At 43.5% G+C, this 11,807-nt stretch overlaps 2 protein-coding genes across 3 annotated transcripts in view; both read right to left on the reverse strand.

Moving 5' to 3' along the window:
* LOC106516883 (neurturin) overlaps positions 1-4,930 on the reverse strand; it is a 14,920-nt gene extending 9,990 nt beyond the window's left edge. Inside the window, exons 1-2 of one of the 2 annotated variants that reach the window (XM_014007449.1) lie at positions 4,788-4,930; positions 4,114-4,595 (exon numbers count right to left, since the gene is read on the reverse strand). The gene's annotated coding sequence lies outside the window, so the exon portion shown is untranslated. Of the gene's footprint in view, positions 1-4,113 lie in introns of both variants that reach the window. The other variant, XM_014007450.1, reaches the window with a different exon arrangement.
* Positions 4,931-7,152: 2,222 nt separating this feature from the next.
* On the reverse strand, positions 7,153-9,649 carry larp6b (La ribonucleoprotein 6, translational regulator b). Its single transcript, XM_014007448.1, has 2 exons — positions 8,624-9,649; positions 7,153-8,108 (listed from the first exon to the last, which is right to left on the reverse strand). Exons 1-2 carry the CDS (start codon positions 8,726-8,728, stop codon positions 7,260-7,262), a joined length of 954 nt encoding a protein of 317 aa, XP_013862902.1. The 5' UTR covers positions 8,729-9,649; the 3' UTR covers positions 7,153-7,259.
* Positions 9,650-11,807: the final 2,158 nt, after the last annotated feature.

The raw sequence follows: 11,807 nt of genomic DNA on the forward strand, positions 1-11,807 counted from the left end.
TATATATAAAGTTGTACCTTGACTTACAAGTATCCTGACTACTGAGTTTTTCAGGATACGAGCCATCTCTTGGCCAGTTATTTGCTTTGAGTTGAAAGCTAAAATTTGCGTTACGAACCAGCTTCAGACACCCCACCGCTAGTTGGTGCAGTGAATACCACAGTGACCAACCGCCACAACGTCCGCCCAGCATCCTGGGTCTCACTCGTTCACTTTAATTGGTAGCCTTTTCCTCCACCTCCGTCAGCATCTTCATGTCGCCGATTATTAAATAATCGCTGGACATTATATCGAATTAAACCAGTTTTATTGCAGTACATTCAATTGTATTGTGTTTTTAAACAGTAAGTGTAATTTATAAGTACATTTTTTATGTTTGAAAACATGTAATAAAAAAGTAGTGATTTTTAGGGGTTATGAACAGATTAATGGCATTTGTATTCATTTCTATGGGGAAAATTGGTTTGACATTTGAATTACAAAACTCCGTCACGGAAGGAATTAAACTCGTAAGTCAAGACACCTCAGTATTTATACATGCATATGTATATATAGCCTGCTCTATCTCACGCTCTGTCTCGCCATGACTCACACAAACCATAAACACGCGCGCAGCAATTGCGTGGTTTCACTTTTCCCAGCTTCTCTGACGCAGACGCGCACAGACAAACTTTCCAGCCCTCCGGTGTTGGCCAGAGTCCCTCTCCTCTTTCATGTTCCGGCAGCACCATCACCTAACTCAAGATAATCCAGTTTACATAATCCTGCTGCCTTTTGATATCAAGAAATCTCCTCGGGCCTGACCCTCGGGTCTGTTCACCACTTCACAGCCAGAGGCTTCTGTCTACCTGCACATTAGCACACGCTGTGCGCTTCGGCTCCGCTCCACCCATGTGACTCTCGCTACTCTCAACACCTCATAAATATCTGCAGAGTAAAGATAGCAGCGGCATAACAGAGGGAAAGGCACCTACTGTGTTGTTCGCAGGAAACAACGTGCTAATGGAGTCCCACAGAGGCCTCGTCTTGTCTTTTCCCTCTTAAGTGAGCATCAGGAGGCCTGGTGGACAGTGCTTGGAGAAGGTAATAGGGACATATTCCAAAGATCAGGGCGGGATTAGCACTAATGCCTGCCGGGTTTATCTGCAGTCACGTGGACAAACACCTGGCTGCAGTGTTGGTGGCAGAGCTCAGTCCTTGCTGTAAGTGTGTGTGTGAGTGCTAATCCATCTGACACCTCAAACTCGGGTTAGGCTGACACACGGAGCCCACCGAGGTAGAAGAGCCTCCTCTCTCTCTCTAAAGCCTGCCGCGAACGTCAGAACAATGAAGGAGCGAAGAGACGCGCCGCCTGACTCGGGTCTGTTGCGTTGGCACCGAGGAGGTTGCGACATAAAAGTGGATGGTCCGTGTCAGGACTGGCTGTTCTAAATGCAGCTCTGGTCCTAATGGGACAGAAAAAACATTTAGGTTAGAATGCGCTGTAATTTTGTTGGGCAGCCACATCAGTTGGCACGAGCTCTGTCACTCCAAAGCATAATTAAAACAAAGCCTGGTCCTTGTTAGCGAGAGCTGCTGCTCATTATCGAGAAAACAACATGTTTTGGTAACGTTGGAAATCCGTTTTTGTTTTGTTGGGGTTTTTTTTTCTAACACGCATTTTACAAATTCTGAACTTGATCCGGGTATCATTTTAATCTACTAGGTGTGCGAGTGGCTTTAATTTTCATGTTCAGTGGATAAACGCAGATTAATTTGGTGACCAACCACCTTGCACGGAAAAAAAGGAACTACTTAAATCTTTTTTGAGTGGTGCTGAGGTGTGAGGCAAACTAAAACGGCTCATTTGGTGCTCGGATCTACAGCATAAACTGAAACTCTTGCAGGAAACATAATTACAGATGAGACAGAAACAGAAGCTCGTTCCACCTTTATTTGTGGATTGATTTGATCTGCGCTACTTTCTACAGAAGAGTCCGTGAGCTGCTATTCTGGCTCTTAATCTGTCCACGCCAGATCCGCTTTTAGCACAACAGCATCGCCTCTAAACCCTCGTTAAACAGGTCGATGTTTCTGCCACAAAAGGTTGGTGGCCATCTGGCACACGCTGAATTCCACTTTCAAATGCAGGCGAGCACAAAGTACCGTCAGCTCTGTTCACCAGAAGTATATCATGATGCGCTGTAACATTAAGCGTAGTTGATCAAGCAATTAGCTCATTTATACTCAGAGCATTTAGAAATGAAGCTAGCTCTCCTTGCAGCAATGTAAATCACCCACCAACCTGTATGCTAAAGGATGCAGTAGCACTCCAGACGATGGGCTGGGTATGACTCTCGGTTACCACATCCCAATTTAGATCCCTCTACAGTCTCTCAGTTTGTTTGTTGCTACAGTTGATTTGCCGTGGCGGCCATCTTGAATTGGGTTGACTCAATCAAAGATTCATTTTCCATTTTCAAGTTTCCGTTAGAGCTCGAAGTCTCGTCCAGCATGACTCTCAGCGACTTCCACATAAATTTCAGCTCATTATTCAGAACTCTGATGAAGTTAAAGACATTTTTGTGTTGCATACATTTGATTTGAGTGGCGGCCATCTTGAATTGAATCAACTCGACCCAAGTTTCCCACAGAAGTCACCGCGTGATCTCTCAGAGCTCGACGTTTCGCTGAGGATGACTCAGGGCTACTCCCACATCTAACTTTGGCTCTGTGACTCTGACTGAATTACAGACATTTTTGTGTTGGCTACATTTGATGGGTTCTGGTGGCCATCTTGAATTGGTTAATCCCTTGTAGATGTTCATCCACTAATTTTTCTATGAGAGTTTCATGGTGGCAAGCCATAAAAAAAACTAAGTTTCTCTTGTTTATATGTGTGTTTACTGGTAGCTTTGTTCCTGTTTTGCATTGAGTACTGAAACTATAGCAAAACATTAGAACCACGTGTCTGTATGAGCAGCAACAGGGACTTATACATTTGACTGGGAAACCTAAATTCCGGGATTCACGGGGACAATAGTTTTGACACTTGGCATGCACGTAAACACTTTTACAAGACCATTACGCCCCTCCACATCAGCAGCTCAGTAATTAGTCTCACTAAAGCCACTTCAAATGGAGCTGAAAGAACACAACAAAGACTCCGAGGTGTTCCTCTGCTTATAAAGTTTACCAGACATGATCTGGTGGTATCTGAGGGAAACAAACAAAATCCACACAGACCCCATTTCCCACAATCCACAAGACCCAAAAGTTGTTTTACAGCTAATGTTGTGGTGTCAGATGCTCTGTATCCACATCCCGACTGGGTTTGATGGCAGAGCGAGGACCTCCTGAAGATCTGGTGAGTAATCAGCTGCTAGATTATGAGTTAGGTATTTTATAGAGAGATAGTGGGAAATTTGTATATGACAGAAAGAGAATAGGGAACCTCGCTCTGTAGTTTCCTGACTTAACAGGTTATGAAAGTGGCTCAATTGACCTCAGGCTTAACCTCGATCCGGCCCTTTGGGCCTCAGCTAGAAACATAATCTCTACATATGATAGGGGCTTAATGCGGAGGGGATCATCACTCTGAAAATTTAATCCAAGTGAGTTCTTACATTTCTAATAAATTATATCTTAATCCCCCCTAATAAAACTATCAGGGAGTGCAGCTCTGAAAAAAAAAGGCCATGAGGAGATGAAGTAAAAGAACTATCTGAAAACCTGTTTGACGTCTTAATGAAACAACTCCTGTTTAAAAAAACATGGAGAATATTTTGAAAGCAGTGATGCATGAAAATGAGGCGAACCACCACTTTGGAAGAGTGACATCATGTTCTTTCCTGACTTATCTTAAGATAATGTTTTTAATCCAATTTCTGTTTTGCTCCAACGTGATGCTGTGACCCTTTTATCACCGGTGAGAGCGGCGCCCTGCGAAACATTTCGTACCAGGCTTGCAGAGCCTTGCGCTGTCATGTGGCCCCAGCGAGGGCCGCTTGTTGATACAGATAAGCCAACGTGTGTTTTCTGCCACTCAGGGAGGCATCTCTGTCAGCAGCAACCTGACGCCTTCCCACATAAGCTGCCAGCTTAAACTAACAAAAGAAGATGCTCTGTCCTTACCGTTTGGCCGGCTAATCCAGACTTAGCTGCGTGGCGTCGTCTTCAGCTGACCTCCTCTGGCAAGTGCTGACTGGGTAAATCCATCATCACCATCATCATCACCATCGCCATCATCATCATCGCAGGTGAGGAGCAGAAGCAGGACTCCTGCTTTTTCCCATGAAAGCAAAACGATCACAACTTCCTCGCCCTGCGAGTACGGGAGATGTCCTGACTTGATTCAAGTCCAGGATGTTTTATTCTTCAACCAGGTTTACTCTTCCAAAGAATTCTTTCAGGTGGCAAAGATCAAAATCAACATTCCTCTCAATGTATGTCTGCACTCTGCGGCGCTCACTTTGATCCATTCAAATAAAAGGAAAAAAAAATTGAAAATTTGGATGACGACATCAAAAGTTCAGTTCAGGGGAAAAAAAGTTGTCAGAGAAGAACGGCGTCTCCACGCAGAACCTCTGCTCTTCTGTTTTTGCAGAAGGTTTAACCTAAAACAGAGGGAGAGAGAGAGAGGGAGAGCAAAGCTGAGGTGCAGTGGCATGCAATAAACAGATCTCACAGATGTCCTAACTTTTATCCCATCTGTTGTGAAAACTGACTTCCCCCCACTTCTCTCTCTTCAGAGAACTTGGTCTTCACAGAAGCAGCGTCCGATGGTTGGACAATGCACATCTCCTTACCCTCTTTTCTTTTCCCAGCAGCAGGTCTCTTGTCTTCAGCTCTCAGGAGGGCAACTTTGCGGGTCCAAGAGGATGGGGTTAGGGTGAGGAGGGAGAGCACAGTTACTGTAAGTGAAGCAGAGTGTTTCCTCCTGATGCCTCTGCCTCGCCTTCCCCCCTAAAACTCTTGCTCCTCCTCCTCCATAGTTGTTGCTTGTGGACCGAGTCGGATTACTCCTGATATGTTAATCTGCCTGGCCCTAACTCCAGGAGCACTAAAGGATGCTTTGGCCTCAGCAAGAGCTTACATTCACCTTCTGCCACGGGCACTTGGTAATAGCCTCAAATGGGCAAATCAGTGCAGTCAGAAGGGTCTGCTGAAGCAAGTGTTTTCCAATCTTTTTAGAGGAATTAGGAGGGTTCACAATTGGTTTAAATGGAGCTAAGTCAACATTAACCCCATTCAAATGGATTGATCAGAAAAGAGGTATTCCTTGATTCGATCTCCGGATTTGATGGGGATAAAACTATAGGGGCTGTTGAGGACCTTGCATTCCCCCTCATGTTTTAGCCCGTGAGCCCTCAAGCAGTAAATGAGGAGCAGATGGTTGCTCTTTTGCAAGATATCAGGCACTCCAGACCACAATCTAAATAAATATCTGCTTTCCCGGAGGGAATGTGTCAGGTGTTTGGGGTCAGAGATGTATAAACAGCAGGGTGACCGGTTTGAGGAAGGAGCAAACGGATGCACGAGTCCGTCGGAGGCACGAGGGAAGATGCACGGAACTCCACAGGTGGTGTTTGGGAGCAGAAACCCACCCCACTAAAACAACTTTACGACGTCGAGCCAAACAAAAACCGAAGCTCCGGGATCAGATCGGAAGCCAAAGATGGTGAAATAAATCAAATACTAGGCCAGAATCAAAACAGGAAACAAATATTTGCTAACAATTATCTTATTTTAAAATGTGCAGAGGTGCACCGGTACAAGCAGAGATCTGGCTCCATCTTAACCTTTAAAGATATAACATTTCATCAGAGTTGAGGGGTAAAAAAAAGAAAAAAAAAAACAGGAAATTCCAAAAGCTGTTTGTCATTTTAACTAAAGTACGTTTACACTTCTTTTCTCCAGGGTTTGATTATCTCCAATTGTCCGAAGAGCAACAATGCTCCAAAATGGACGCCGACAATTATGCAATTGTCATTAGCAGGTGCTGAATCACCTCAGTCCCACTTTTATATCGACTGAAAGCACAGACAAATGATCAAAACTAACCTTTTTTCTGACATCCAGGTCATTTTTAGGCCAGAGGAGCGTATATAAAGGCATAATGACTTCCAGTTAGCCATAAGAGGTTGCGCCTTTGCGGCCTTGAAAAGAAGCACAGAAACGTTTCCTGACATCAGGCCGGAACGTTTCGTCTCTATACATATTGCTCACAGATGTGTAGTTTTCGTAGCCCGGCTTTCACTGCTTTTTAAAGTTCAACAGCTGTTAATTGCAAAATCAAGTCAAAGAAAGACAAACATTTGATCTGTACACCGTAAAAAAAAATCTCACTCCGCAGCAAAGAAAACATTAGTCACCAAGACACTGACATTTAAACACACAAACCAGACCGAAAAAAGAAAGTGTGTTTCTGATCTTTATATGATTGAATTCCATGATCTATGATTGAAGCTTTTCCACGAGGGCGTGGAGGAGTGGAGAAACACATTTTGTTTAGGTTTGGGCAGGACTTTAAGGAAGCCCTCAATCAGTAACACTATAAACACACCATTCCAGTTGAGGTGTCATTAGGATGGCTGGAAATAAGGCACAAACTCTGCTGCGCTGCTCGTCTTGCACAATCTGTGGCTCGACGCTTGGACCTGCAGCCTGTTGCCAAATGTCATGTCACTGAGTGGAAAGCTGCTTTTCAGGGAATCCAGGTCTAAACAGGCATTTATGAGAAAAACGCAGGCCTTTTTTTCCCTGACTGTTTTATGTTGAAAGATTTTTTTTCTCTTTGTGTGTGTGTGTGTGTGTGGGGGGGGGGGGGGGGGGCAGAGAAAGTGGTAACAAGGTAACTTCATCCTGGCTGAGGAATAATTATACCGTTCAGTTTGAAGCTGTGACCAGAGGAGCCGAGGCAAAGTGGTTCAGACGCCACTAATGTTTAAAAAAAAAGGGCAGAAATGTCTCTCAGATGCTCCCTGCCTCAGCTCAGGATTTGTTCTTCTCCGTATTGTGCATTGTGTTTCAGTTTATTTGGTTTACAACTGAACTGCTTGGCATTTTGATTGAAAAAAATGTTAAAAATTCCTCCTGTGATCGCAGCTAAATGCTGCCCTCATCTGGCAGTGCTTCGCAACTACATGCAGCAATGACTGAACACTCAACAAATATGTTTTGTTGTTTTATTTAATGATAAAAAAATGAATGATTTTGTTCATTTTACAAACACAGTCCTTACATATATATTTCTGATTTTCAATCCTTGGGGGGTCCGATCACTCCCTTCTGTAATTAAACCCCCTGGTGCCATCAGGACCAGTGGGGTAACGCAGCACAGTTGTTATGAGACGTGGTGCGTTTGGGGGCTCAGCATTGTTGGAGCTTCCAGCGCCGGCAGCAGTTTTACGCTTGAGTACCCATGGACTCTGAGAGCTCCGTTTGAGGTGGTCTCCGGAGCCTGGGCTGGTCCTGTTGTACCTCTGTTTCAGTCGACGGAAAGACTGGCTGCTGCAGCTGGTGGTCCATCCCTGGCATACCTCAGGAGCAAAGGTTTCAGAGCTTTCTTCAGTAGCTTTAACAAGTGAAGAAGCTTCAAGTTGAAGCAGAACTTTGGGGATTTCCATTGGATCCTCCTCTGGTTGGTTTCTGGGTTTCTCCTCTGATGAGTCGGACTTGGTGCCGCTCTGCGTCGACTTCCATCCCATGGCCATTACACGCAAGCCCTCCTTGCTCACTTTTTCTTCCTCTTTAAGAGCGTCAAAGGCGCTTCGAACTGCCTGGAAGTGACTGAACTTCACCACAACACACAGGCGCTGGCCGATCTCTCTGTGGCGTTGGGTGTAACACTGAAGCACTTTGGGGACTTCTTCTCCAGGATGCAGGATCCAGATGGAGCGAACGCTGTCGGGAACGGTGAACTTTTCCAGGGCCTTCAGCACGAGCGATGGATTCTCGTTGTCATACTTGTTCCAGAGCAGGAGCAGCCTGCTGGTGGGGGAATCCATCAGCCACTGTGGGAGAGGCTCTTTGCGTCTGACTTTGGAGCATTCATCGTTCACCTCCAGAAGGTCCGAGCAGTTGGCAGCTGCCAGAGTCATGTACCAGTCTGAGGTCAGGGCCTTGATCTGCAGCAAACACGGGACACACACAACATGCTCAGTGTTTTCATTCAAATGGTTTCAGAAAGAAAAACTGTAAGAAACTACAGGAGTTGGACAATGAAAGTCAACACCTGTTTTTAAACCATAACATCTCTTTCAGACAGCTTCCTCTTGTGTCCACATTTAATCCTGTTGGATGTGGTTCGTCCTTCTTGGTCAAATGCTGACATTACCCTGGACACAGTGGCTCTTGATGCATCACAAAGACTTGCTGTATTGGTCACAGATGCACCAGCAAGACGTGCACCAACACTTTGTCCTCTTTTAAACTCTGGTATGTCACCCATAATGCTGTGTGCGTTGCAATATTTTGAGCCAAACTGTGTTCTTACCCTGCTAATTGAACCTTCACACTCTGCTCTTACTGGTGCAATGTGCAATTAATAAAGACTGACCAGGCTGGTCCAATTTAGCCATGAAACCTCCCACACTAAAATGACAGGTGTTTTAGTTTCATTGTCTAACGCCTGTATATTTACCTTTTTCAAACTGGTGACGAGCCTCAGGCTGACGTAACCCTGCTTGTTCCTCTGTATGTGCTTCAGCAGGAAGCCGTCCTCTGCCAGGTGACCGTCGGAGAACATCTCCTCCAGGAGGGTCTTAATGTTCAGGAGGAGCGCCTCACTTTCACGCTCGTCTTCATTTGCAGTAGACTCTGCATCTTTTCTACAAAAAAACACGAGGCAGCGTTACGATACACGTAGAGGCCAGCAGTGTTGGCTAAGCGGGCACGCGTTTTGAATTTCCTTACCTCTTCAGATCACTCATGGTGATACAGGATAAACGCTGTGCTGCTCAGTTTGGCTGTTTCAAAGTAAAAAAGGCTTTTGCATGTAACTACCAGGACAGGATAAAGTTAAGAAGAAAGGAGGAAAAGAATGAACATTCAAACAAACGCAATGTTGTTTGTTTTTCTGTATCCAAAACATTTTGTAAAATGCCAACGCTAAAATTCCATCCATACAATGAAGCTTCCACAATGAGAACCTGCAGTCAGAACCATTAGCTCTGCTGTAAATGAGCTCCATGCAAGCCACGCTATTAGCTTTTATAAACAGAATATTATTAGAGCTAAAAACTAAGCTGCAATCTGCACAGCAGAGATAACGGCGGCGTGTCAACACACAGGAGCTGTGACACTACTGTAGGTGTGAATTTCTGCAGCGCAGTTCAGAGCCAAGTGCACAATCGAATCAGAAACACGACGCCGCTCAACTCCAACACGCTTTATGAATATTACAGAGCAGCGTTTAGGTGTGAAGCTGCCACAAAGGCTCTCCTTTAAATCCAGCTTTACATTCTCCCCGTGCTCTGACGTCTTCAGATCAGTCACCCCCAGTCAGCGGGTCGCTGCTGCGGCCCGCCGACACCGACAAAACCATCACTTCCACCAGATGGGTTTTCTTTTTGTTTTGATCAAACTCTTATTTGGGACACAGATATGATGTTCCACAGATTCAGGACATCCTCATCCTATTCAGTGTCATCAGGAACACTTTTAGGTTTTTTTTTTTAATTATTAGAGCTTCAAATCTGTTTCAATCAGAACTACATCCATTAAAAGTTTGGGCAGGTTTACATGATGCCATTTTAAGACCAACACAATCCCTATGAGCTTCTATGAGGCAAAACCTCGAATAAAACTTTCAGAATCAACATTTACCATTTTCACCGAAATAATAAAACTGTTTTCCACATTGTGTGTTTTTGGTGCTAAATAATCTTTTGAAACACTGGAAACCTGTGTCTATAATTAATCCTTTTTTTAAGCCAACCTGTATCAAGATAAGTCAAGATGGCTGCCACAGCCAACAGGTTTCAAAACACACCAAATGGCTAGACCTCATTTAATTTGAGACACTGTGTTAGCTGAGGTTCACCGGGTGGGCGCACGTCTAAAACTCTGGCATGAAAGGCGGCGGGTGACATGCACTTTTAAGGAATGCTTTGGTATTTGGCAGTGGTGGGAACAGTTTCCCTAAAGCACTAATAGTGGAACTAATTTCTTGATTAGTACTTTAGGTCTTTTGCTATTTTTTTTAAATTCATTAGTGGATTAGCACTTGCTAAATTTATGGGCTAAATTTAGAAGCACTAACTGAGGTTTTTAAATGTTATTGATCAACATTATTGTTCACAGTTGAGGGTGAAAGCTGTCACACATTTTGTTCATACGTGTCACTTATCTACAAGGTTACATGTCAAACTTAAGGTCCGCGGGCCAAATGTGGCCTGTGGGTGACTCCCATTTGGCCCACCAAGGGCACTAAGTGACAATATTCTGCACACAGTAAATCTTGTCTCATGTTGACTCTGAAGAATGTTTCATGTGTCAACTGGATTATATTAGTGCTTTAGAATTAGCTTTTGCAAAATTTTTCAGTGTGTTAGTGCTTTAGAATTAGGGGACCTAAATATTTGAGTTAGTGCTTTAGGGTTAGGGGACCTAAATATTTGAGTTAGTGCTTCAGAATTAGGGGACCTAAATATTTGAGTTAGTGCTTTAGGGTTAGTGCAACTAATATTTAGATTAGTGCTGCCCACCGCTGGTATTTGGTACATTTGTTCTCTAAACATTTGGACTTTTTAACCTTTAGATCTGCTTGTTCATTTCTTTAAACCAAAATCTGTTTAGACTTTAAGTTTGTTGAAACACAAAAATATTTAATAGTAAAAATCNTCTTTGTAGAGATAATCAGCATAAAAAATCACATATTTAGAAATAGCAACATAAACACCACCATGGCAACTGAGGAACTTCCATCTGTTGTCTGCATCTTTATGTTGTTTTGTCCAGAATGATTTCAAATTGGGAAAAAAACAACTAAAACTCAGTTTTTGAGAAGCAGAAAAAAAAACATTTGTTAGTGTTTTTGGAAACATTTTTAAAAAATTGTGTCTTTTTGAAACAGAAAACTCATTTGCATCAGAACAATTTGTTGTTGTTTAGCGCTTCCATGGTAACAGAAGCGAACAATTCAAACTTTATCGTCAGATTCAGGTTCCCATCCAGCTCTCATCGGTGCGTGGAAATAAATAACGTCTTTTTTTCCCCCCTTTCCTGGAGAGTCTGGACCACTTTAGAGCGATGAGGAGAAAAAGAGACAGAAACACAAATTACGCCATCTCTAATGTGCAATTACACCAAACACATCAACAGAGCAAACTCTGCTCTGCTGCAGCCGACTGAGGTGTAGCTGAAAGACCCAGAGAGAAGTCGCTAAAAGGGTTTGTGTTGAGACGTTTTTGTTTTACTTTTCTAAAAAAAAAATTGGATTTCTCAGAAAGGACTTTTTTTTCTAAAAAAAAGACAAAACAAAAGAAAAACAGGATGGAACAGATCTGTCTTTGAATTCCTTCCTATATGACAGCAACACTTTCTAAATCAGTAGCAGCTTTTAGAAACAAGAGAATAAATGATAAATGAAGACACTTTCTTGGCATTTTTCATCTGAAAGGCAAAAAAAAAATGATGTGATGATAAACGAGGGAGAACGTAATGCTATGCATATAACTACTGTTCCCTGAAGGAAAGGAACGAGGTACAACACATCTGGGGGCGTGGTTTCCCATACTTATGTGTCGTACCGAGTGAATCGACCGAAAGGGAACTCACTGTGTCAAGAACCTAATCCACATAAAGCATCACGAGCCAGACCTTCA

The sequence above is a fragment of the Austrofundulus limnaeus genome, unplaced genomic scaffold, assembly GCF_001266775.1.
Source record: "Austrofundulus limnaeus strain Quisiro unplaced genomic scaffold, Austrofundulus_limnaeus-1.0 Scaffold42, whole genome shotgun sequence".
Taxonomy (NCBI): domain Eukaryota; kingdom Metazoa; phylum Chordata; class Actinopteri; order Cyprinodontiformes; family Rivulidae; genus Austrofundulus; species Austrofundulus limnaeus.